This window comes from Colius striatus, chromosome 10 (genome assembly GCF_028858725.1).
Source record: "Colius striatus isolate bColStr4 chromosome 10, bColStr4.1.hap1, whole genome shotgun sequence".
NCBI classification, from domain to species: Eukaryota; Metazoa; Chordata; class Aves; order Coliiformes; family Coliidae; genus Colius; species Colius striatus.
The window spans coordinates 8,758,974-8,784,703 of NC_084768.1; the positions used below are offsets into that span (position 1 = coordinate 8,758,974).

A 25,730-nucleotide genomic window follows, 5' to 3' on the forward strand; every position below is an offset into this window, starting at 1 on the left:
CTGGGGGAGGGAGGTGAAGGGCTGCAGACACAGGCATGCAAGAAACACCACAACTCAAAGGAAACCTTTATTGGGGACTCTCCAGCCACGGGGACAGAATGAGACATTTCTACATCTTCTTCCTGCACTGGGGCCCCAACATGCCTGGTGAGCGCCCAAAATACAGCTCTGACCCCTCTGTCTGTACATATACATACACATACACATCAAGCTGGGAGCAGGGGCAGGCAGCACCCAGCCCCAGGGCACACCTGCTCAAGGCAGAGGGCTCTGGTGCCCTGCTCTGAGCAACATGGGTGGAAGGGGGGACAAGTACTAAAGCACAGGGCAGGCAAAGCCCAAGGTAGCAGCTGCTGCGATGCCAAGCAAAAGCGGGCAGTGGGCACATGACCACCACAGGAACCAAATCCACGAACTCTGCAGCCCTACCCCATCCCCAGACCCCTGCCCACCCCAGCCTTTGGCAGTAGCCGGGCCAGCTCTAGCCCTCCGGCGTGGCATGGTTCCAGGGTCAGGGACATCGCTCATGCCACGGGCAGGGCCTGCTGGGCCTTCACCTGGCGAGAGAAGACGCGTGGTGGTGAGATGGGGCACGGCCAGGGCAGGCCTGTGCCTGGAGACAAGGAAAATAGACACACGTGTTGCCCCTCAGTACCCCTGAGCATGGGTTGTCTGCCACCTGTGCCCATTCCCAGGGCACTGGGGCTCACCAGGGCAGGGGCATTTACCCCTATCCCACACTGACCAAGCAAACTCACCTCCAGGTTTGTCCTGGCTTTGCGCAGCACAGTGTGGGTCCTGGTCACTGCGAGAGGGAGAGAGACACAGGGCTCAGTGGGAGCCCTCTGCTGTGGAGCCACAGCAGGCACAGGGTGCCCCATGGCAGGCTGCCCCACTGCAGGGTGCCATGCAGCAGGGTGCCCCATGGCAGGGTGCCATGCAGCAGGGTGCCCCATGGCAGGCTGCCCCACTGCAGGGTCCCATGCAGCAGGGTGCCCCATGGCAGGCTGCCATGCAGCAGGGTGCCTCACGGCAGGATGGCACTGGGGCCACGCACGCTGGCTGACGATGAAGTGCTCCATGGTGTCCTTGAGCCGAGCCGCGCTGCGCAGCCGCTGGGCCGTGCTCTGCAGAGCCTCCTCCCGCTCGGCCAGCTGCGCCCGCAGCGCCGTGATCTCACCGTGCAGCGCCTGCTCCTGCAGCGGACGCACGGCGTGAGCCACGGGGCCGCATCCCGCGCCGCGCCCCAGCGGACCCCCGGCCCTGTGCCTACCTGGGGCTGGCGCCGGGCGGGACCGGGGAGCCACGTCCCGCTCCAGAAGGCCGCGAGGAGTGCCGCGCAGCGCTCCAGGACGCGGTGCAGGGCGCTGGCGCTGCCCCACAGCTGTCCCGGGGCCTGCGAGAGAAGGGTGCGGGAGCGGGCGCTGCCGGGGCCCCTGCGGCACCCGGCAACGCGCCGTGCCCAGCGCGCAGCGGGGCACCGCTGGAGCAGCCCCCGGGCTGGCGAGCCGCCAGCCCTGCAAGCCTGGGGGCTGGCACGGGGCTCAGGACCCACCTCTTGCGTGGTGCGCAGAGGGGCCCGCCCCGTCAGCCCCGGCCTGCCCACGCTTTACCTGCTTTCCTGGGAGTGGGCAGCGGGGCAGCCCGAGCGCCGCGCCTGAGACACGCATCAGCTCGTGGGCCAGCGCCTTCCCCTCCAGGATGTGCCGCTCCAGGGCCCGGTACGTGTCCAGGTGCGCGATGACGTGAGGCCCAGCCGGTCCCTCGTTCTTCCTCAGCAGCGGGTCTGTGCCGGGGGGCTCTGTGGAACAAGCGGGGGTAGGCGAGGACCGCTGCCTGCTCGCTCTGCCGGCTCCCGCTGCAGCCTTCCCGTCCCACTCGGGGCTTGGCCCTGCCCCTGCCCTGCTCAGCAAGGTGCTGCCCCGAGCCTGTCAGGTCTCACAGCCCCTGAGGCACGTGTGTGGGGAGGTTCCAGTACCCACCGTCCATCCTCTGGGCTGCTGATGTGTCAGAGGGCAGCGAGGAGAAGAGGGGAACTGCGGAGCTTGTGCCAACGTCCCGTACCGGAGGAGATGGGAAGCAGCCTGGAATAAGGAGTGTCTGAGCCCCCGTGGAGGGCTGTGGCTCAGCACACAGGGCTGCTGAGGTCCTGCCCTCCCTCTGTGCCCACCAGCTGGGCCACCATTCATGTGTTTGGGGGGGCAGGCACCCCATGCCCAGGAGCCTGGGTCTCATACCTGCACGGGTCTCAGCTGAGGGGCCCGGGAGGCTCTCGTAGACGTGCAGCTCTGCGCGCAGGGTCTGCAGGAGCAGCTGCTGCTCCTCACTCTGCTGCTGCAGGAGCGTCACCGTGTGCTGCAGCCTGCAGAGGGGCGACCCATGGGCCCAGTGCCAGCTGTGCCACCCAAGCCCTGCTGGCCCCACACCTTACCTGTTGTTGTCCTCCTGCAGAGAGTGCCGCTCGTCCCGGAGCTGCCGGATGCTCTCTTGGCACTGGGCGAGCTCCTCCACCAGCCTCCGCTGCTCCCCTCGCCACTGGCCCAGCTCTGCCTCAGCCTCCCGTGCTCGGGAGCAGGCAGCCAGCAGAGCCTCCTGCACCCGCGCCAGCTCTGAGGACAGAGAGCACGGAGCTGTCACCCTGCAGCCCCTCAGCCACCGTCCTGGGGGATGCTGGTGGCCCGGCCGTACCCTGGGAGAGCTGCTCCCGCTGCAGCCGCAGGGACCGGTTGTCCTCGCGCAGAGCCTGGTTCTCCCCGCTCCACTGCAGCCCTGGCTCTGGTGCTTGGGCAGAGACGTCACTGGGCAAGCCTGCAAAGGGACACCAGTGCTGAGCCTCTCTCCCCGACACCCTCTCGAGCATGGGGTGAGCGCCCTCCCTGTGATGGGGCGTGCAAAGCCCCAGCCCCGTGCCATACCACTGGCCTTGCCGGCGGAGGCCAGGCGTCGCTCCAGCTGCTCCCGGAGCCGGTCGTTGGTGCAGATGGACTCCTCGAGGCGCTGGCGCAGGCTGCGGATCTCCACCAAGTGCTCCTCCAGCAGGTCTGCTCCTGGAGCCGAGGAGACAGCTCAGGGCAGGGGCGGCTCTGCCACGTGCCTCATGCCCTCCCCACTATCCTGCCCCATACAGAGCTGTGTCCCACAGCCTTTATGGTGCCGGCTCTCCTCCCCGTTGCCCCATGCCCAGCCGGGATGCCCTCACGCTCTCCAACGTTGTCCTTACCCGTTAGCTTCTGGCTGGAGGGGTACCCTGATGGCAGGGCCCCGTACAGCGACTGGGCCACGTCCCAGGGGCTGCGGGTGTTGGTGGCCCCGGGGGCCTCAGCCAGGCTTGGCAGCACACCGTGGTGGCACAGAGACACCGGGGCTGTGCTGCCCTCTCCAAAAGGGCCCAGGGGGACTGTGGACTTGGCCGGTGCCAAGGGCAGCGTCACACCTGCACACATAGGCAAAGCAGTGAGGAGGAGGAGGGCCATGGGCAGGGAGGAAGAATGGGGGTAAGACACTCCCACCATGCATGTTCTTTTTGCCCCCTTCTCACTCTGCCCAGCAGTGAACCCTGATGTCCCCCAGTGGTGATCCCCATCACTGACCTCCTGCTCCAGCCAAAACCCATTTCCCCAGCAGAGCAGAGGGAATTTCTGACTACATGAGTTGGAGGGTCTCAGCCCCACTCCTACACAGCAACAAGCACCCACACTGAGGGCTAGTACTGCCTCAGGCTATGTCCATCCCACCCATCAAGTCCTCTCTACACGAGAGCCATACATCCCCATCATCCCCCAGCCAGAGTGATGGGACCCAACCTAGATACAGTAGCCCCAGAAGGCAGAAGGGCCAGGGTGGGAAAAGCAGGTTAGAGAGGGTGGGTAGTCGTGCAGCATGGCATAGCTCAGCAGAGCATGGCAGAGCAGGCAGGACCAACCCCATGGTGAAGACACACGCTCACTTTCTCCCAGCTGCCTCTGGAGCACCTGCAGCTCCTGCTGCACCTCAGCCAGGGAACAGATGGGGGTCCCACAGCAGCCCAGGAGCGGGGGTGCCATGGGAAGGGGGGGCCCCGCAGGTAGGAAGGGGGGCAGCACAGGCAGAGGGGCACTAACAGGTTTGGACAGGGAGTCCAAGTGAAGGCCTAAAGAAGGGAGAGAGACGGAGAGAGAGGTTAGCAGGACTAAGGCTCAGCCTGGCAGGGCTCTGTGGATCCTGGCATGGCACTGGGGACCGTGGTAAGACTCTGGGGACCCTGCATGCCCTGAGCAGCTGAGTCCCCATGCCTGGAGGCACTGTGGGCAGGGATGGCCCACACCAGGCCAGTCAGGTCCCAGCAGTGCAGGGCTGTGGTACCATGGCAAGGCTCCCTGGCACCCCTCTGCAGCCCCAGGTGCTCTGTGCTCACCCCTCCAGCTGACACAGAGGCGCAGTGCCACAGGAGCAGCCCCTGCCCAAGCCTGATGGGCCCCTCCTGCTGCATGTCCCCAGCACGCTGGTACCTGTGAGGGGGGTGGGCTCCTGCTGGCACTGGCTGTACTCGCTGCCCACGTCCCCATCAGAGCAGGGCTCCAGCCCCTCAGACAGGAAGGAGGAGCTGGTGGCAGAGCAGGATGACTCAGAGGGCGGGCGGCTGCTGCCAGGGGAATCACAGCGCTCCTGCAGCTTCGCCTCCAGGCTCTCAATCACCTTCTCCTTCTCCTGGAGCTCCCGGCTGAGCCTGTGGAGAAGACCCATCACTAGGGCTGGCAGGGCAGGGTGACCCCCATCTTGCAGCCTTTCCCTACTCCAGCGTGACACCCCACATTCTGTGTCTTGCAAGGCTACCTGGAGCCACAGTGTGCCCAGCCCAAGCCCAGGGCTCCCCATCCCCAGAGCAGAGACAGTCCCAGGACATCCACCTGGAGCAGAGACACCCAAGGGCATGCCAGACCCCCACCCCAAGAGCAGCGATAGCCCCTGGGGTGCCCACACAGAACAGGTCCCAAAGGCTTCCCTAGGAACAGGTACCTCAGTGCCAAGAGTTCGTGGCTGGTTTTATCCTCCTCATCTTGTCGATCTCCTGAAAAAACACATCAGAGAGGAGCCAGTCAGCGTCTCTGTGCCCCAGGCTGCCTGTCCCCAACCAGCCACAGCAGGACAGGACAGCCTCACTGGATGCAGGTAGCCCAGACGGTGTCGAAACAGCCCCAGCTCTTCACAACACCCATCAAACCACCCCTTCCCGGCCCACCACGCCCCACACCAGCCAGTTCCAGTGCCTCCCTCAAAGGTACTTACTGCTACCCAGCTTGTCTCGGAGCCTCTCAGCCAGCTGCCTGCCCTGGGCCAGCTGCTCCCGGAAGCCCTGGCCCAGGTAGTAGTCGATGTCAGTGCCGCGGAGGAGCTCCTCGAAGGAGCGCAGAGCGTCGCGCAGGTGCTGCGCCAGGCTGCGGCTCAGCCCGCCGGCCTCCCGCAGCCGCTGCCGCAGATGGGACAGCTCCCGAGCCTGCGCCTGGATCAGCGAGTCGTACTTCCTGGCAGGGATCAGTGAGTAGGGTCCACAGGGCTGCCAGACCCCGCAGAGGGCACGGCAGGGACAGGGGCCGTGGGGCAGGGCTGAGAGGCTGTACTCGGGCTGTACAACCGGCCCAGGAGCTCAGCTGCAGGGAAAACGTGCACCAAGAAGCCACCGCCCTGGGGCAACCCCTGGAGACCCCCCCAGCCCCCTGTCTGGTCCCACTCCCCACAGCCATACCCTGGCCAAGTAGCGGAGTGCAGCTCCTTCGGCAGGGCGGCTCCGGGCCCGGCAGCGGGCAGCTGTGCCTCCAGGAGCGCGACGCGCTGCCCCAGGCGCTGCAGATCGCGGTGCGCCCGCAGGGCTGGGGGGCACAGGCTGCCGTGCCCGTCCGACTGCCAGCCCTCGTCCTCATCCGTGAGGCTGTGTGCCGGGGATGCCAGGGCCGTAGGAGCCGCCGGCGGCCGCTCAGCACCCGAGGCGTAGCCGCTGGTGACGGAGACGGAGCGGGCACGGCGCTGCAGGCTCTGGATCACCTTGTTGGCGTTGAGCAGCTGTGCCTTGAGGTCCTGGATGTGCTGGTGCAGGATCCCCACATCCTCTGGGGTGATGGCTTTGCGGGCGGCCTTGCCCAGCCTGGGCACCCCCAGCTGGCATGGGGACTCCAGCTCCTCAGCCAGGCTGGGCTCGCTGAATACATCCGCTTCATCACACTCTGCAGAGGGGACAGGGCACGGGGTCACTTCTCCGTGCCAGGGGGACAAGGCACAGGGATCCCTGGAGCCTCAGCTCCCCTTACCAGGGCTGGTGGTCTCATCTCGGTCAGCCTCAGTCTCACTTCGCCCGCATGTCTCGTAGCCCAGGTCCTGGAAGTCCACCTGCACTTGCTTGCTGAGCTGCTGGGCATGGGGCTCACCTGCTGGGCAGCCCCCTCAGCTCAGGGTCCCGCTCGGGGCAGGGCTCACCACCCCTGCCCAACGTACAGCACGGGGCACAACACAGATCCCCGTCCCCAGGGACTCTAACTCACAGAGCAGGACGTGGTACTTCTCCAGCTGCTCGGCTTGTGCCCGCACCACGGCCTCGGAGGCAGCGAGCTTGTCCTGCAGCTCCTGGCACTGCCTTTGGCCCTGGGCCACCTGGGAGTGCAGCTCTGCACCCAGTCCCGGCCAGCCCCCACCAGGGTCCGTGCCGTTCACCTGCCAGAGCAGAGATGGGCTGTGAGCTCCTTATTCTCCATCCCCACCCCATGCCAGTGCCCCACACCCGCGGCACTTACGTGGCTCCCCTCCCCTCTGCCTGGGGCGCCAGGGCAGGGTCTCTTGGGCGTGTCATCGCGGGACCGCGCCTCTAGCGCCGGGCGCTTGGCGGGCACCGCGCCCCTCTCCGCCGGCACCTCCCGCCCGTCCCCGGCCGTGCTGCGGCTCCTCCGCGGCAGCCTGCGGGGCTCGGCGGCCGGGGGGCTGCCCAGCCCCGCCTCCTCCTGCTCCCCGCTCTCCAGCAGCGATGTGGCTTCACCCATCCGCTCCTTGAGCTCCGCGTTCTCCAAGCACAGGCTCAGCATCGCCTTCCTGCGGGCACGAGGCACGGTGACGGGCAGGCAGGGGCCAGGGTGCGGGGTACCCCCTGAAGCTACTGCCACCGTCCGGCTCCAGCGTGCCGGGGCTCTTGCCTGATGTGGGACACAGAGGAGAATCCGGCTTCCTCCAGCTGCGCCTTCATCTCCCGCAGCTCGTCTGCCGCCCGCAGCTCCCGCTCCGGCACGGCGGGTGCCGCGCTGCCCGGCACGATCAGGATCCTTTCGCTGCTCCCGCTTGCCGGAGGGGCCCGGGGCTGGCTCTAAAGGGACAGAGAGGGACAGGGCTGCTCGCGAAGCGGCCGGGACCCGGTGCGGCAGCGGCACAGTGCCCGGCTGCCCCGCGCCGCCGGCGCCGCGCTTCCCGGACTCACGTGCTGGGTTGCCGCACCGTGCGCTGCCTCCTCGGTGCTGCTGGGGAAGCCGCTGCCGGCACCGTCACCTTCCGAGCCTGTGGCCTGACCTAGGGGACAGCACAGCACAACCCGGCACTCAGAGCAGCAGCGATGGCAATAGCAGCACTGCCTCTGTGGCCTTCTCCGTGGTGATGCCCATGGCCACCGCGGGCAGCCCCGGGGCAGGTGTCTGCTCTCATACCCACCTGGCAGGATTATCCCTGAGCCCTGTCACCCCTTCTCGGTGTGCTGGAGCTCCAACTCTGCACCGAGAGAGGCGACAGCCCCAGGCATGGCACCTGCTCCATCCTAGGTCAGGGATCCTGCCCCTACCTGCACCCCACACCAGCACCTGCCCAGGAGGGTACTAACAGTCTCCCTGCCTAAGCCCTGCTGCCAAGCCTGGCCCTGGGCTCTTTGCAAGCCCTGCCCTGGCCTTGCAGAGCTGCAGCAGAGCTAAAGGGATGCTTGTGTCCCATACCACAGCATGTGGGGGACTTGGTCCCCCCTGCCCCCCAGAGCTGAGCTTGGAACACACTTCTCTGCTTGGGCACAGCTCTGTTCCTGTCCCTCCGTGCAGAACCCCACGTGAGGGCTTGCACTCCATGGCTGGGCAGCTTTCCTCCCTCCCAGCTGCCTGCCCTGCTTAGAGTCAGCGCACCTGGGCTGTGACACAAGGTCTACCCCAATCCTTCTCTCCCCCCGGGGCTCTGCAGGGACAGGTTTTGCATCTGCCTGTGCCCCGCAGGCAATGCAGTGGGATGGCCAAACCCAGCACCAGCAGCTCTGGAACTCTCAAGCAAGGGAGAAATCCTGGCAGCAGAGAGGTCAAACATTGCTGATGAGGGAGAAGGCAGCAGGGAAGTCCTGGGAGGGAGAGCCCAGGGCCAGGCAGGAGCATGCCTTGCAGCAGGGCAGGCAGCTGCACAGCACATTGTGGATGCACACAGAGGGTGGCACACTCAGGACAGGCAACTGCCAGGAGGCTGCAAAAATCCAGGGCAGCTCCCTGGGAAGCCTGGGCAGATGTAACCCTGCCTGGGAAAGCCTGTTCCCTGAAGCTCCTGTGCCATGGGGAGCAGCAGTGCTCTGGGAGCAAAAGGCTGAGAGGCAGCTGGAAGTGGCAGCAACACCACAGTAAAGCAGCAGGTCTTGGGGGTGACATTCAGCACAGCCAGAGCACAGCCCCATCAGTGCCCAGGGACACAATCTGCCCCCTGCCTAGCCCTCAGGGGCTACAGCTCAGTGCCCACATGCGCCCCAAGGGTGAGGGAGTGCAGCCCCTCAGCTGCAGGTTGTGCTGGAAGGCGGGGGCACCATGGCTGAGAGGAGAGAACCAAGGCTTGTGCCAGGACCCAGCACTGCCCTTCTGCCCCTTGCCCATGGCTCCACAGAGATCCCAGCACTTCAAGACTGGGCAGAAAGAGGGAGCACAAAGCTCAAGGCAAAAACAAATGAAGGAAGAAGCAGCTAGTGAAGGGGAGAGTAGAGAAATGTACACAGAGGGTGGCCTGTGCACAGCTTGTACTCTCTCTCAGCAGGAACACAAGGGTGCCCATTCCAAGGGATGGGTTGCTCGGCTCCCTGTGACTCACAGGCAAAAGAGACAGCCCCAGCACTATTTGTGGCAGATGCCTCATCTTTCACATGCAGCCTGAGGGCAAAGAGAAGGAGTCGCAGAGCTTGGAAACTGCACATGGCCTACGGGCAGAGGACACCCAGGTGCATGGGAAGTCTTCACACAGCTGGGAAGAAGGGCTGGAGAGCAAGCTCCTCAGGGAAAGGGAGAGGAAGGAGAGACCTCCACAAAGAGCTGTGAGAAAGCACAAAACACTACAGCTTGACAGAGGATGCTGTGGGGCAGGGGATGCACAGGCTGGGGCAGAGGAGGGCACAACCAGGGACACCAGGGATGGAAAGAGGCCCTAAAAGAGGGCAGGAGCTGAGACATATCTTAGCTGAGCCTAAGATAATGCTCCCCTGAGGGGGACTTCACAGCAGTGATAGTAGCATAGGCAGGAAACATATCTGCAGCAAAACACACACAAGAAGAGTTGAGAGCTGCAGGAGCACCAGCCAGGACTCTCCTCAGGGCCTGACACTGGGTCCTGGGCTCCTGGGTACCAGGGAGCCAGCTGAGCATCCAAGCCAGGCTGGAGGAGGGAACAGGGAAAAGTAAGGACAGGGACACAAAGGCTCCTACAAAGGGAGAGGCAGAAGGAGAAAATGATGCTACACAGAGAAGGGAGAGGAAGGGAATGAGATGAAACACAAGAAAGGAGAAGCTGCTCAAGTAGTACCAGAACTGCCCAGCAGCTACCAGCTGTGTCCCCTTGGGCCAGATGAGAACTGCTGAACCCACACAGCTGGGCATGGACCTGCTGAGTGTGAAGGGGGAGCTGTACTGTCTCCTACCCCTGTCTGAGGCAGGGAATTGCCCAGCACAAGCACAGGGCCTGGGATGGGTTACAGGATGTGAAGGGGACGCAGAGCTCTTCTGCTCCCCTCCTCCTAGATCAGCTTTCTCAGCAAGGAGAAACAGATCCTCAGAGGCACAAAATGTGCTCCTGCCACCTTGGGAAGTGATCAAGTATGAGGCTGTTGACTCCCTGCCCACTGCACGTGGGAAGTGGTGGTCACAGGAAAGCTGCTGCTGTTGTTTTCAGCTCTCACACCAGCCCCAACACCCCCAGAGGAAGTGAAAGATGCCCTAGAAAAGACAAGGGTGCCAAGCAGGACTGGCCTCAGCAAAGCAGAAGCAGGGCCCTGCCCGTTGCCCAAGGGGCATGTGGAGCCTGTAAGATGTGCACATAGCCCTAAGGGAGCAGACCCAGCCCAGACCCTGGTAGCAGGGACAGGTTTCAGTCACCCCAAAGCACCTGTCAGAAAGAGGAGCAAGCTCTCTCTCAAAGGCACTCACAAGCTAGGCTGAGATGACTTGCACTTAGTGGGGAAAAAAAGGGTCAGTAAACTCATCAATCCTGGAGCAGGACTTGGTTTAAGGACAAAAAGAATCATTAGTACTACACTGAAGACTTGTGTAAGAGCTCCAAGGCAAGTGCCAACAGGTCTTGTGGCTCTCCTCACATTCTCTGGCTCTGGAGCCCACTTTTCCCACACACACCTTCTCCTTCTGGGCCAGCCACCATCAACCCAAGACGGGGATGTCACTGGGTAAGACCAATGGTGAGGGAATACAAAAACACTCATGCACTTGGGAGATGAGAGAGGACATTGGGTGTTTCCTTCAGAGAAAGGGAATCTTTATTTGGCCCACGGGGGTGGGAGGAGAAAGGAGAGAGAGGGAAACCAACTAAAATGGAATGATCTGAATGTGCAAATACATCAGTGGCCAGCGGGGCGGGTCAGACAGGAACATACACAGGACACAGGTGGATTGCACTGATCACTGTTTCCAAAGCAGCTCAAAAATAACCCCAAAGAACCCTGCACCAGGTCTCTCGTACCCTTCCCAAGCCCCAGAGCCCCCTCCCAGAGTCAGTGAGGCAGGGCTGGCTCGGTTAGTGGCCGCCTCCGTGGCGGGTGCGAGCGGCAGTGCTCAGAAGGCATGCTGGGGGAGGGCTCCCACACGCTCCTGTTCCCCACCTCCTCTGCTGCCCTGGGTCTCCAGCCTGCTCAAACGCTCCAAGCTTCTTCCAAGGGCTTCTTCCAGCCGTGCCCGTAGCTCCTGGACGCCCTCCAGCTCCACCTGCAGGCTGTGGTCTCTCGCAGCGCTACGCGGCCGCACGGAAGGGAAGAGCGTTAGACAGGCTGCAGCAAGCACAGCCCAAACAGGCCCCTCCAGCCAGGGCTGCCACTTCATCACAGAAGCACAGAGTGCTGGGGGTTGGGAAGGGACCTCCTGAGCTCATTCAGTCCAACTCCCTGCTAAAGCAGGTTCCCCTCGCTCAGGGGGCACAGGAACGTGTCCAGGAGGGTTTGGAAACCTCCAGAGAAGGAGCCTCCACACGCTCTCTGGGCAGCCTGGGCCAGGGCTCCCTCATCTGAACAGCAAAAAAATTTCTCTTTGGGTTCCAGTGGAATTTGTTGTGTTACAGCTCATGTCAATTACCCCTTGTCCTGTCACTGGGCACTGCAGAAGAAAGTGTTGCCCCATCCTCCTGACATCCACTCTTTAGATATTTATAAGCATTGATAAGGCCCCCCTCAGCCTTCTCCAGGCTAAACAGCCCCAGATCCCACAGCCTTTCCTCATCACAGAGATGTTCTAGTCCCCTGATCATGTTGGTAGCCCTGCCCTGGACTCTCTCCAGCACTTCCCTGTCTCTCTTACCCGTTGCTCACTCCAGGCACAGGCCCCACAGGCTCCCCTGGCAGCTGGGTTGCCTCTTGGCCTCACCTCTAAACCTCCCAAGAGCAGAGCCATCCCCAAAAAAGGCTCCAATGCATGGTAGGGGACTCCTAATCACAGCTGTTCTTTAGTACTTACCCAAGCACTCCACTTATGTGCCCTCTTGCTATCAGGTAGCTCAAATATCCCAGAGGCTGCAGGCCCCTGAAGGGCAGGGATTAGTGCAGAGGACAGAATGCAGGCCATGCTGAGCCTGGGTAAGCACCTAGATAGAGCCTTATCGACCCAACAGTTGGTTGGGAATTTGACAGCAGCCTCTGAAAGGTGGCCAAGTGTGGGTGGGAAACTGAGCTGGGAAGGGAACAGAGATTGAAAGCCCAAGGGCCAAACAAGAGGCAGCAACAGGGGGAGTTCAAGTAGCATTTCAAGCTGGTCATTGCAGTCTCCTCAAGGGAAGAAGGCAGCCTAAAATATGGGCTCCCAAAGCTGCATTGGTCTGATTCTCTGCCTGGACTCCCCTTTCCTTGGCAGGAGAAGCCCCGCTGCAGGGGCTGCTCCGCTCACCTGTCTGGGTGCGTGTGGAACTTGACCAGGCTGCCGTAGAGCTGCCTCTCTGCCTGCAGAGCCTCATTCAAGCGGTTCCTTTCGGCCACCAGCCCTTCCAGCATCAGTAACAACTGCTTGGAGAGAAGAGACAAGATGCAACACTTGAGAGAGAAAACGAAGGAGGCATCTGGTTGCCCCAGAGAAAGGAGGACTGCCCCTTCCTCTCTGGCTTGTGTCCAAACTGACCAGTGTCACTCCCAGACTCCCTAAAGACCCTGCCTTAAAGAAAAGTGCTAATGGGAACCATCCCTTCCTCTGTACTCCCTCCAACACAGACAGAACCAGCTTCCACCAAACAAAAGCACATGCCAGCTGAAATACAAAGCCTCAGAATTGAGCACCAGCAGAAACAGGAACACATCCAAGCTTGCCCCTCCCCAGCACACTACCTGCTGCCTTCTGTCTCCGCTGGCCTCCTGTCCTCGGGACTCTGCCATGGCCACTTTCTCCCGAAGCACCAGCACTTCTTGTGTCAGCCTTTCCACAGCTGGAATTTCTTCAGGATCCACCAGCTGCATCTGCAGATCCTGAAACCCAATGGCAGGATTGCTCAATGAAGAAGGGATCAGTAACAAGGGCAGCTGGACCTTCCTAATCCTCCCTGGAATGCAACTGCCAAAAGTTTCCACTGCTTGGAAAGATACAGGTTTCCTAAAGGAGGAGTGCCAAAGCATCCAGAGTGCATTAGGCAGACAACAGCATGGAGCAATAACTGAGAAGGGACACAATACAGTCTGTTTAAAGGACTCTTGAAGACCTTCAGGCCAAAATAATACAGAGGGCTGTAGGCAAACCAGCAGCAACACCACCCATGCAGAGTCAGTCACGTTGCTCTGAGGAGGTGGGGAAAGAGGAGACTCCTCTGCAGCTTCCCCAGGTGGAACTGACCCAGTCTAGAATGTTCTCTTACCTTGATGAGGTCCTCTTTGATCTGGATGGTCCTGGTCAAGGACTCTATATCTGAGGCCTGCACCTGCAGCTCTTCTTCCTGTGCAGCCAGGACAGACTGCAGAGCAGTGAGCTCCCGCTGGGGAGGGAAGAGAAGCCCGTGAGAGGCTTCGGAAAGCCAGCACCCCAATGCAAACTGCTGCTCCATTTCTGTCACTGAGGGTACCCTCACAACAGGGGCTGTCCCAAACCCCTCCCCCAGAGTTCAGGGCAGCCCATGAGTCTCCCATCAGTAAGGGACGTCAGCACTGGCTGCAGCACAAGCTCACCCTGCTTTCCCTTTCCTTCTTGGCCATTAGCTCCAGCTCCTCTTTGGCATTAACAAGATCCTTCTCCAGTTCTGCTGCCAACGCTGTAACTGCAAAAACAGTTTGGTTACTGCAGGGATACAGTGTGCCAGCTCTGATCCCAGGAATCCCTCTTTGGCAAGATGGGTCCACAGTGCTTATGCTCCCCATCATGCTGCCTCTTCTTCCCTGCTTTATCCTTAAACATCAGCCCAAAGCAAGAACAACATCCCAGGCCTGCTGTCCCATCCCTGGCAAAGCTCGGGTGTCCTGGTCCTAAGGCAAAGCCAAAGCCAGTTGCTCTTGTCTCAGCACAGCCTGACCCATAAAGTCAAAAACCCTTCACTGGACAGCAGCAGCTCTTGAGAAGAAGCACCTCACCTCAAACCCAACACCAGCCTTTCTCTTTCCCAGACATCCCTGTGCCCAAAGGGTAGGGCACAGCTTTATTTCAAAACACTCACTCTTGCTCAAAGCTCTTTAATCAGTTTCATGTAATCATGTTTCCCCTACAGCAAAAAGTCTTGGTCACATCTGGGGAAAGAAGTTGTCCCCACACTCACCTCCCTCTGTCCCGCAGCTGCTGTCCTCCTGGGGGGGTCTGGCAATGGCTGTAGCTCCACCAGCTCTTTGCAGTATCTCCTGAGAACACAAAAGCCTGCAGGTTTGCACCTTTGCAGGGAGCCTAGCACTTGCAGCTTGCTCCTGGATTGCAGCAAAGCTGCTGGCTGCTTTGTTGAAGCCTCTGAAACGTGAGCAAGCAGCGAAGTGGATCTAGGCAGGCAGAGCGGCCAAGTGAATTGCACTCGTTGCAACCATGGGCATTGTTTTATTTGGCTGGGAGGCTGCTGGCAGTGAGTGTCTTTGTGGTAAGGACTGAACAGGTTTCTACAGAGACCTACATCTTTGCCCATGGCTGTTGCCCAAGAGGGACCATGTAGGAAGGAAAACTCAGAGCTTGGCCCATACACACATCCTTGGAAGCTCCTAGAGCTCACTTTGATCCTGGGAATAGAAACAAGCAACCTGTTTACAGCTGCTTAAAAACACTCAGCTCACCAGTAAACCATTAACAGCTGCTCAGGCAGGAGCATGGCATATGTGGCCTTGGAGTTGTGTTCAGCCTCAAAGGGGCTTTTAGCAAAGCTGCTTTAAAAATATCAATTCCAACTGTGGAAGAGACAGCAAACAGCCAGCAGGCTCTGCCAAGAATTAGTGGGATCTAAAATTAGCTCTCTTGTCCCCTCCAGAATGTGACAATGTCAGGGAGGGGATTACAATACAACAAGACAGCCCAGCCCAAGGAAGGGTCAATGCTGGGAGGTCAGAGGCGGGATTTCTTTCATACTCTCACATGCCCTAAGGACTCAAACATTGCCCAAACGAAGACACTGAGTGACAAAGGCTGCTGGAATCAAGACCAGAACACCCAGGCAGCGTTTCTCCTCCTCAGTTTCTTCTCTTCTTCCTATAAGAAGTCTCTTCCCTAACACCACTTCCATTTCTATCACTCTCTGTGGTGCTCCCCTCTCTCCCATTTCCTTCTGTGGCAATCTGTTCTCTCTGGAGCCCCACGGCCACAGGCAGAGAAACCCAGTCCATGGTTCTTACTTGTGTGGGCTGTTTGTCCTGCTTCAGTAGCCTGGCACCAGCCCCCTGGGTCCCGACAGGCTCCTTCCCCAGCTTGTGCTGGCGCAGGAGCTGTAACTCGCAGCTCCTTTCAGCCAAAGCTTGTGCCATCTTCTCAGCAGCTGCCTGATAGAGCAGGAAAAAAGAGAGAGAGACAGGGCTGTGACCAGGGGCAGGAGTCCCTTAGAGACTAAGGGAAACCATCTCAATATTTCTCTGCCACTTGAGACTTGAAGTGTTCTGCAAACCAGCCTGTGAGCTCTTGCTCCTACCCATTCACAGCACTTGGCTGCAGCCTTCATCTCCACTTGGGCCTTTACCCACAGAGGAACAAGTTCCTTGGTTTCTCTCACCCCATTCAGGAAGGGAGAAAGACAGAACAGAGGAGGCAGCAATGCCTGGACCTTTTAGCTCATTTTTTATAAAAGGGAACTTGCAAAGCATCTTGGGCAACACTGAACTGCACCCAGTGGGCAAGAGCAGGCAGAGTAATAACTGTGGCTCTTTAAGTGGTATTTACACGCTCAGGGCCATGCACTAATTAAGAGTAACCGATTAAACATGTTAAGGTAAGAGGCACTGAGCAGAGCTTACCCAGGCTTCTGTGCTATGCACTAAACAGTTCAGTCTTTTCTGGACTGGTAACACCCACATGAAACAGTGACCCTGCCACAGCCCCTCTGCTGCCCCAAGCCCAGGTGCATGGTGTCAAGGAGGATCTGCACCTTCTTCCCCACCACACACAAATCCTACCCAGTTCACATAACAGGGAGCTGACCCCTGAACACCACCACTTGAGCTGCAGCTTCACAAGCACTCCCACATGATGGCCTGACACCAGCCTAGAAACAGGTCATGGCACTTCATGTGATTCTTTACCATCCAGCAGCTCCAGGACCAGACTCCAGCCAGAGATCAGCTGCCCTTTGCCTAAGGCAAGGTAGAGCCATCCACCCCAGGCTCCCCACTGCAGCCCTGCATGTAACTCACTCTGCTCTGCTGCTCCTTGGTGCTCACAGCCTGCAGCAGCTCCCGGATTTCAGCGTCATGCTCCGCAGTCTGACGGTTCCTGTCGCTGAGCAGATCCTGCAGCATCTTCTCCTTATGCTGGAGGCGTGAGCACAGCTCCTCTGCTACCTCCCTCTGCCCCGGGCCCAGCTTGCACAGCAGAGTGGCTGTAAGCTCCTGAACAAGGAGGGATGGAAAGATGGAGAGACACAGGTATTTACAGGTGCCAACACCAGCCAAGCTTTCAAAGCACTGGGCAGAGGGCCACATGCCCTCCTTAGAAGCAGGCAGCCAGGAGGCCCTGGTTTCACACCAAACTGGTTGAAGGCTCAGGAAGCCAAGCTAAGGCCTTACCTCCACTTCCTTGTTCCTGTCATGCAGGCAGGTCTGAAGCTGCTGGATAATCCCCTCCTGCTCCTTCTGCCTGCTGCAGGATTTGGCCTCTGCCTCCTCCTTGAGCCAGCGAAGGTTTTGGCAGGTTGCTGAGACCTGCTCTAGTTCGAGGGTTTTGACTTTCAGGAGGCTCTCCAGGCTCTGGGGACCACAACAGAAGCAGCTTAACCAGTGACAAGAGACTGGAAACACCAGCCTCTCCTGCTCATGGAGTCAAAGAGTCACTCATACTCTCAGACATCACACTCACTCTTCCACTTAGTCCAGAAACACAACTGACCCAGGAACTTGCCCCCTACACCGGGCCAGAGGAAGGCCAACAGCCTGCAGCAGCCATTCTGTCCAGCCACAAGCAGAACATTCAGAGGCAGGTTTGTTTGGCACCACGCTGCAGCCAGGCTGGACTCCTCGTGCCCAGGCACAGGTACTCACATGAATGGTGGCCTCGTTGCTGGACAGGACATCCTGCAGCCTCTCCAGGTCACTTCCACGCTCCCTTAGTGAGAGACGGAGCTGTTGCAGCTCCTGCTCCTTCTCCTCCAGGGCGCAGAACTTCTCATCTACTGCTCGCTAGGGTAAGAGGGGGGTGATGGCTCAGAAGGGGTGGTAGGGCTGTGCAACCCACCACTCTCTGTATGGGGCACTTCAGCTCTCCCTTTCAGAGGGCTCCTCTGGAAGGCTGAGCCACCAAGAGCATGCAGAAGACACAGCCACCCCTGGAGCTGCACTGCTGACTGTAGCCCAAAGGCTGATTCTCATACAAAACTGAGACATCATCAACAGTCTGTGCTCACCTCCAGAGCAGCATCCCTGTCGCTGACTCGTTGCTGCAGTTTCTCCAACATGGCGTTCATAGCTGCAGAGCTCTTTCCCGAGCTTTGCTGGCATTGCAGAAGTTCTCTCGATTCCTAAAGGCCACAGGCACACACCCTTAGTACAGCTATCAGTCCAGAAACCTCCCAGAGAGCAGCACAGGAGAAACAGGGCTAACTACCTCCCCTCCACCCTACACTTGCTCTAACTCCCCCCACATTAAAGGATGGCAGAGCCCCAGGACCCAGGGGTGGTTAGCACCTACCAGGGTTCAGCAGGCATTGCTGAGGGCTGAGGCACTCAGACACCTGTGACTCCTTCCCCTCCTTGGGAGCCCAGAAGGACCTCTTTCCTTCCTTCCTTTCTTCAAAGGGCATGTGTGAAAGCTACAGACCGACTCTTCCATGGCTGAACGCCAAAGGAGGAGCAGGGGCCCTGCCTACTTATGGTCCCCCTGAACCTTTCTGCACCTCACCTGCAGAAGCTGTTCCTTGCGAGCCAGATGCTGACTCAAACGTTGGACACTCTGCTCCTGGGCCTGCAGCTCACGGCACTTCTCCCACTCCACGGTCTGGAGCTGACGAGCTTTGTCCTGCAGCTCTGCCTGCAGCTGCTGTACTACAGCACGCAGCTCCTGCAAGGGAAAAGCACACACCTCACACCTGTAAACAGCAGCCCAGTCTGAACAAGCCAACGGCAACAAAGGCTGTGTGAACAGACAAAAATGCTCTGCGTTACTACAGCTTTCACATCTCTAAACACACTTTCACTGTGAAGTTTGAGATTCTCTCATTTCCCAGGATATCCATCCAACTCAAGCCCTTGCTCTGGCCACAGGCAGAGCCTGGCACAGGCTGTCCAGGGAGAGTGTGGAGACTCCGTCCTTGGAGGTCTTCAAGACCCACCTGGATATGTTCCTGTGCAACCTGATCTAGGTGGAACTGCTTTAGCAGGGGGGTTGGACTGGATGATCTCTAAAGGTCCCTTCCAACCCCTACCATTCTATGATTTACAATCAATCATAGCTCACCTTCACAGCAGTACATATTAATTTTGTAACATGGCAAAGAGACACAGGACAGTCATACAACCAAAGATATGCAAGAGACAACATGCCCACTACCAAGTGTCTTTGCTGACTCCAACCCCTCAGCTATGAAGCTAAGGCTAACTGCTTGTTGTACCTGGTTGTGCTTCCAGGTTGCCTCTTTCTGCTGTTCCTCCTCATGCACCACGGTCTCTAGGAGCTGGGTGGCTCTCTTGGCTTCAGCCAGTTGATGCTCCCTCTGGCGCTGAGCTCTCTTCAGCTTCTGCACCTCCAGCTTGGTGCAGAACAGCGTGTTCTGGAGATCCAGCAGTGACATTTGCTGCTCCTGGGATGAGAGTGGGCTCTCTGACATCTAACAAGAGTGGAAAGCACAGAAACTCAAAAGACTCGCTTCATGAGAGGGGTTTAACAGATCAGGATCCCTGCAGAAGGAAACCTGAGGTATGTGAGGCTCTGCAGGGACACACCTGCAGCTGTCCCACGTGGTTTCTGTGTAACATGTCCCGCAGCTTGGCCACGGTCTCATTCTGCCCTTCGATGATACGGTACAGCTCCTCTGTCTACAAGGCAAAGGACAGCAAGGCTGGGCACTGGCAATACAAGCACAAACCCTCCTGTCCCAAGCCTGGATCACGATGCAGGTCACCAAAGCAGAGAAGCAAGAGCTTTGCAAGAAACAACTGAATGAGCTCCAGATGCCTGGAGCACTCCTTTTCAGTCACTGCCCATGGGGCCAGCACACCCTTCTCTTTTGGTGAGCACCACCATGTCCACCCAAAACTATTACCTTACTCTCTTTGCTCTTCAGGGCCTCGTTCAGACTCTGGATTGTGTGATCTTGCCTCTGCGATGTTTCTTGAACAGATTTTAACTCAAAACTCAATTCATTCAGCTTTTCCTGTAACAACTGGAGACAGAAACATGTTGGGCTGTTAAATCTGCCTACATGAACACCTTTGAGACTCCCTGCACTCCCTGCTCAAGTTCACACCACCCAGATGTTCACCAGAGCAAGACCAACACGGATCCCTTTAGAGTGTGTAAACACTGAGCTGGGTGGAGTGAGTGGGTGAGTAAACACAAAGCCTCCAGTCCCTCCACAGGGCTGTTCCAGTGCTTCTGGTCCCTCCAGCACAGCCCCTATTTGCAGGGCGGAGGTTCCAGGCTGGGGTTCACCTATCACACTGCCTCTAACATATGCCAGGAGAATCTTCCTCAGACTGCACAGCAGCCTTCCCAGTTTTTATTAGTGGTTTCTGTTCTCTTAAAAGCAAAGATCAGTAGCTTACTTCAGCTCCAGTTCTGGCTTCAGCACAGGGGAGTCTAGCCAGGGCCAGCACGACAACAGCACAGCCACAAAGCCAAGGGGAACATCTCAGTAGTTCTCCTGGCTGGTTTACAACCTGAGAAAGCTTTGCTTTTAACATCTTCACCCTAAAAAGGCTACTATCTTCTTCAGTTTTAGGACAGTTCTCTGCTTTCCCCATGATGTTTGTGCCTCAGCACACACTGTGCATTTTAGCAACTCCTTGTTAGCATTTCTAAACATGCTGCCTGCTGGCATCTGTAGCCTTGGATGATCCACATCTTCCTTGGAACTTACTCAGCCCTCAACTTCTGAAGGAGATGGTGCTGCCATATGACTTTTCTCTTGTTGCTAATTCGTTTGCACAGCTGTCATGTTACTTCTCCAAGATATACTCCTCCTAATCTGTATAAACACTTCCAACTGCATTTACTGGGCCTCTTCATCTCCCTGCCAACCTCTGTGGCCCACACAGCTCCAACAGCTCTCCCTACATTCAAATAAAGATCCCATCCTGATGGGTTTTTCCCCATTTAATCCCCTTGTTTCCCCAGTGGGTGTCATCTGCCTTAGAGTTCAAAAGCACAACTAAGAACATCTACCCCTCGCAGTGTGTGTTCAATTTGATCTGCCTCAAGACAACTTGGATACATCTTTCTTTCCTAAGAAAACCTTTAAATCAAAGTGAAAACAGGAGCTCCTCTGCACTGATCTTCCTTATAGCCTGAAAAATAGAAGGCAGCGGTCTCAAAAGCCAGGTGCCTCTCCCTCCCACACCAGGCTCAGCCCATGCAAATCCAAGAGACGGGGAAACAGCCCAGTGCATCTCTCCTCCACCAGCTCCTGGAGGGCTCACCGGGCAATTGGGAAGATCTTCCAGAATAATGGCTTGCAAGAATAAATGTGGAAAATTTACACAGCCCAGCTTCAGGGAAAAAAAAAAAAGCCCTCAAACAAGTAAGTACCTTTAACTGAACCTGGCAGCCAACAGCACTGAGAACCAGGCCTCTGCACCCAGCCTTGCTGAAGGGAGGCACAGCTGCCTGCCTGTGGCCAGGCCAGGAGGAATCCTCCAGTGTTAACTACACCAGACTCACTAGGCACTGAATTTGCTATTCATGAAGAAAAATACCTTGTTGGCAGCTTCAGACTGCTGGAGTTTGCCCTGCAGCTCTGCAGCACCCAGGTCAGACGTGTGCTCCCCCGCTGCAGGGTCACCTGGAGTCGGCTGCTGACGCTCATCCTGCACGTTCTGGAAGAAAAGAGAGAAGTGGCTCAAGTCTTGCTGCCAGCCCTCACAGATCTCGCAGCACGGGCTTCAACATGCCCCATTCTGCTTTTCTGCTGCTGAACCATTATGTTGCCTGGGTGTCCCTTCAGCTGGGTTGCAGGCTGGCACCTGGCAGCTCTCTTCCTGACCTGCCAGAAGTGCCCTCCTGCCCCGAGGCTCTGCTCAGGCTGCTTGTCTCTCCTCACTCCTGTACTGTGAACCCAGCAGCTCCTCTGGCTCTAACCACTGTCTGCAGGCCAAAGATGGATCTGCTCCTCACATCCCAGCCACATCCTTGAGGCCTCTTCTCCCTCCCATGTGCCATGCTGGCAGCTTCAAAGCCCAAACCGAACTCCTCCTTCCCATGTTCTCTCAAGCTCCTCTGTCTCAACCAAGCCCACAATCTTCAATCCTTCCCACAGACATCCTCTGTTCTGAACTCTTCCACTTGTGATTCTCTGGGTTCCCCTGCACAGCTCTCCATGCTCCAGCACCCACAGTGGCCAATTCCCTCCAGCTCCACAAACTGCAGCAAATTCAGTGCCTCAGCTGAGCTTGTTTTCATGACACATACCCATTTACTGGGAATGGAAACAACCTCCTTTCTGAGGCATGGCCTGCCAGACCCTGCTGGCTGAGCACACACTAATCCCTTGCCATCTCCCATCTTAACTATTTTGCTACCTCCTGCCTAGTGAGTTCTTCACTCCCTAGAGCAAGATTCAAACCCAGCCACCCCTCAGCCCTGAAAAGCCTTCTTTATTCCCGAATATCATCAGCAACATGATGGGACTGCTGGCTGTTTTAGCTGGGAACCCTGGCAAGTGCAGGGTTGCAGTGCAGAGCCTACGAGATCATGGCAGAGCTCTTCAGAGCACACACAGAAGCAGCAGCTCCAGGCAGCAGAGAACAGGGAGAACAACACCCAGCTCTGATTAGCCTTGTCAGACTGAATCCACATCTTCAGCAGCCACAGAAACGCTGTCTCTGGGCAAGACAGGCAGTGCTGGGGAGCTTCCCCCGGGCCTGTGCATTGTCTGTCACAGACACAAGCTTCCCCACAGAAACAATGCTTCCCTTTACCCTGATGTTCAGATTCTAGTGAAAATTTAAGTATTCACAACAAGTAATCTCAAATGTGCCCAGCCAGAAGGCTTTGGATCCCACAAGGAATGCTGCTGGAATCTGTCACGCAGCAGCTACTTTGAAATAAGGCTGATGAAAACAGAGGAGAGGGGGGGGAAAAAAAAGGAAAACATTCCTCACAATTTGCACATTCTGAAGAAAAGATAATCAGAAAGCCTACAAAGAGCAGGGAGGGGAAAGGCAGAGCCAGTTCCAGAGTCCAAAGTCCCAAAGGCTGCCTGCCTCGTGCCTCCCTGCAGCCATGTCGGGAGCACGGCTCCCCAGCGGTTTCTCCTCCGTCAGCATTTTACTGACAGTCTCTCCTCAGCACAGCTCCAGCACGCACTAACCTAGAGAACACTCCCTCAAAAATCATCATGGTGGCATTTTGTAAGCCTGCCAAGCCCACATCTGCCCAGAACAGTGGGCAAAAGACATGCTGTCAGCAGGGTAACACTTCCCTTGCTGTCAGCAAGGCACTCTGAGGCAGTCTTGGCTTGGGGGCATTCTCCTGGGGCTGAAGGGCTTTAAGGAAACACCCAGGAAATGCAGCTCCCCAGAAGCAAGAAGGGAATTGTGGTCTTATATATCCTACACACTCCTTTCACAGCACCAAGGTGCTTATGCATATAACTCCCAAGACAGCAGCATCTGACTTGAGAAACAGTGTTGCTTCTACAAAGAGAAAGAAAAATCATGTATACAAGAACTACTTACCCTACTGACTGTAGCCCACCTCTCATTTTTCCTGTTATAGCCCTCTGAAGGATTAAGCCCTTTCCCCCTTCTGCCTCAACCCCCACTGAAGACCACAACTGATGCTGCCACAGCAAGAAACAGGCAGTACAAAATCCCACAGGATCAGTTCCCGGCAGGGACAGGCGAGTGGCACAGGCTGCAGAAACTCCTCAAGCACAGCTCCCAGATGAGCATGGTGATGTGTGACACAAAGCCAAGCCATAAACACACCACATTTTGTTAAGAGAAAGCCTATTTTTAGACTGTAAATATACTCCTAGCAATGAAAATTAGTAGGAAGCAACAGAGACTCCACAGACTGCAGGGCAGCATCAACGCCCTGCTCCACATCTTCACTCCCTGGCTGCCAGCACAAAGCCCTCGTAGGAGTTTTCCCTACATTTCTGCCTAGCTTTTATAGGGAAAGCACACAGCTCTGGGAAACGCCCAAGCAGGGCAGCGCTGCCTCCATCGGGAGCACAATTCAGCACAGCCCCAGTTGCCATAGCAATAAACAAGCATTTTTCTAATCCCTGGGGCTACCTAGGGCATTAGACAGCACTAAGGCTACTAATGGGAATGCAATTAGGCTGACATGGATATTCCTGAATTGAAGCTGACTAAGACCTTCTATTCATTAAGGGAAGTGGAAAGGAGTTACAAGTTCAGCTTTTTGACTGCATACTAATGAAGATTTCATTAAAACCAGCAAAACAGAGGCAATCTAGAGCTACATGAGGCAGCTGACAGCACTAGGAAGACTCCTGAAAGCAGGAGCTTTCATCCCCTCTCAGCAACACCTGCCACTAATTGATGAATCTTTTCACAAGATCAGAAAATAAACCAATTATCTAGAATACAAACCCTAAAGTCATCCTCTGGCACAAATCCACCTGCAAGGAAAACACCTTTTCCTGAGGGCATGCACAGGATCCCTGCACCATGTTAGGCAGGTTGGAGGCCTGACCTACAGAGGCAGTCGTTCTGACACTGAACCATCACCCAGGCACAAAGAAAACACATTTGCTGGAAAACACATGCCCAGAAGCTTAAAACGCTCCTTTTGGTTGCAAGTAAAAGTCACCCCGACTGCTCAAAGAGAAAGCTGAAGTGAAATTGGTGTTTCCTCAGCAGGGAAATGACACAGCATGCAAAGAGCTCAGACCCATCTAGCAGGCTGTGTTGACAGCAGGGACAGCTGATGGAGGAGGGGGAAGGCTCATTTCCCAGAACACCAGGAGGAAAGACAGGACAGGAGAATAACAGAGGAGCAAGGCAGCACACCTAAAAAGGACGGAGCTGCCTATACTTAGCCCTCGGGCTATCTATTATCTCAGCACAGAAGAATCCCTCGTGGGCTCGTGTGTGGGATTTGTCATCAGGCCACAGCCAGGGAGGCTGCTCAATGGAACAGTGGCACAATGACCTCTACCTTTACCCGCAGCGGTATATAATCCTCACACAGGTCGTCCCACAGCTCCTGCAGCTCAGAAATCTCCAGGGAAAGACCCAAAGGAGCTCTGGAAAAGGATTTTCTGTCAGCATTCGGGAAGGCAGAAGCAGCAGATGCTAAGCCAGCAGAGGCACTGCCATCTGCCAAGTCACAGCCGAGCTTGGGAGGGGGCAAACTGGACTTCACAGGAATAGGCAGCTTGCTGCCTCGGGGGCTCTGAAGGGGTTTGTAGTCCAAAGCCTTGATCAAACTGAGGGCCAGCTCCAGCCTGTTCCCGCTGTGCGAAGAGTTTGGGGTCATGCGGTCATCTGAGAAATCATCACATTTCCCATTCCCTTTCACTCCCTTATCTGCATCTTCATCCTTCTGCTGCAGAGGGCTGGCCTCCACAGCCGTATCCAGGGACTCCACGGAGGACGCAGGCGTGCCTTCCTCCATGCTCTCACTGTCCGCAGGCGCTCTGCCGCTGGTGGACTCGGCCGCGTCACACAGGGATGACTCCTCGTTGCCCATGCTGGCCGACCATCGGCTGGACAGCCCGCAGGAGATGCTTCTGGCCACCTTCCGTGGCACTTTGCAGATAGCTTCGTAGTCAGCATCGGCCACCCGCAGCGTGGCACAGCCACGGCAGCGCCGCGGGCGGCTGCTCGCTCCCTCTGAGGCATGGCAGCTGTGCGGCTCCAAGCTGTGCTCCTCTTGGTCCGTCCAATACTCATATCCAGAGTAGGCAAAGTCCTCCTGCAGCAGGGCTGCGTACCGTACATCAGGCAGGTTCGAAAGGTCCACAGTCCCGTCCCCAGCTCTGTCCTCAGCGCCAGAATCCTCGTTGTTCCTGCGGTACATGCTGGCAATGCAGAACTTGAGGCGGTCTTTCTCCAGCAGCAGCTTCTGCAGGCGCTCGATGGAGAGGGCCTCGATGCGCGCGATGACGGTGTCGAACCTGTAGATGCGGTCCAGCATGAAGGCACACTTGCTGCAAGCGAACTCGGACTTGCCGTCCCGGCACAGCTCCTTGCCCAGGACGTGGGACAGCAGCACCTGGAGGTTCAGCTTGGCTGCCGTGTGGAAGATCCATCGCCGCTGGTTGCCGCACAGCTCGCGGGCGCAGATCCGGCAGGTTTCCTTCATCCTCCCGCCCTCGCTCCCTCCCTCCCGGCACCTGAATCTGCTTCTGGGGGCTCTCAAGAGACCGTCACTCGGCACATCTCCGGGGGTACAGCTCCCTCAAGCCCTCAGCCGCTTCCCGACCCACCAATCCTCCCTTTTTTATGGGGGGGGTAGTACCGCGCCGGGACTGCTGGTGCTACAAAACATCCCACCCTACATCACCTCCCCGCCTCA

The 25,730-nt window shown here is 57.6% G+C and overlaps 1 protein-coding gene across 1 annotated transcript; it reads right to left on the reverse strand.

The window, feature by feature from the left end:
- Positions 1-54: 54 nt before the first annotated feature.
- Positions 55-25,589, reverse strand: PDE4DIP (phosphodiesterase 4D interacting protein). Its single transcript, XM_062003163.1, has 38 exons — positions 24,369-25,589; positions 20,936-21,055; positions 19,285-19,404; positions 18,965-19,057; positions 18,634-18,849; positions 17,925-18,083; positions 17,431-17,544; positions 17,069-17,206; positions 16,598-16,777; positions 16,226-16,420; positions 15,218-15,361; positions 14,170-14,248; positions 13,589-13,671; positions 13,282-13,398; positions 12,761-12,898; positions 12,330-12,442; positions 11,060-11,187; positions 7,433-7,521; positions 7,155-7,321; positions 6,762-7,053; positions 6,513-6,681; positions 6,282-6,398; positions 5,723-6,197; positions 5,266-5,501; positions 4,996-5,047; positions 4,488-4,705; positions 3,947-4,129; positions 3,221-3,433; positions 2,916-3,047; positions 2,689-2,808; positions 2,432-2,609; positions 2,238-2,362; positions 1,983-2,084; positions 1,614-1,801; positions 1,274-1,396; positions 1,058-1,196; positions 759-805; positions 55-557 (listed from the first exon to the last, which is right to left on the reverse strand). Exons 1-38 carry the CDS (start codon positions 25,515-25,517, stop codon positions 525-527), a joined length of 6,684 nt encoding a protein of 2,227 aa, XP_061859147.1. The 5' UTR covers positions 25,518-25,589; the 3' UTR covers positions 55-524.
- Positions 25,590-25,730: the final 141 nt, after the last annotated feature.

What these genes read in the sequence shown, in the direction of transcription:
- PDE4DIP (XM_062003163.1), bottom strand. Translation starts at nt 25,517, where the DNA reads ATGAAGGAAACCTGCCGGATCTGCGCCCGCGAGCTGTGCGGCAACCAG. An exon ending in AGGACAAACAGCCCACACAA is followed by an intron (nt 14,249 to 15,217) that starts GTAAGAACCATG and finishes TTGTGTTCTCAG; the next exon opens with GAGATACTGCAAAGAGCTGG. An exon ending in CACTCCGCTACTTGGCCAGG is followed by an intron (nt 5,502 to 5,722) that starts GTATGGCTGTGG and finishes GATCCCTGCCAG; the next exon opens with GAAGTACGACTCGCTGATCC.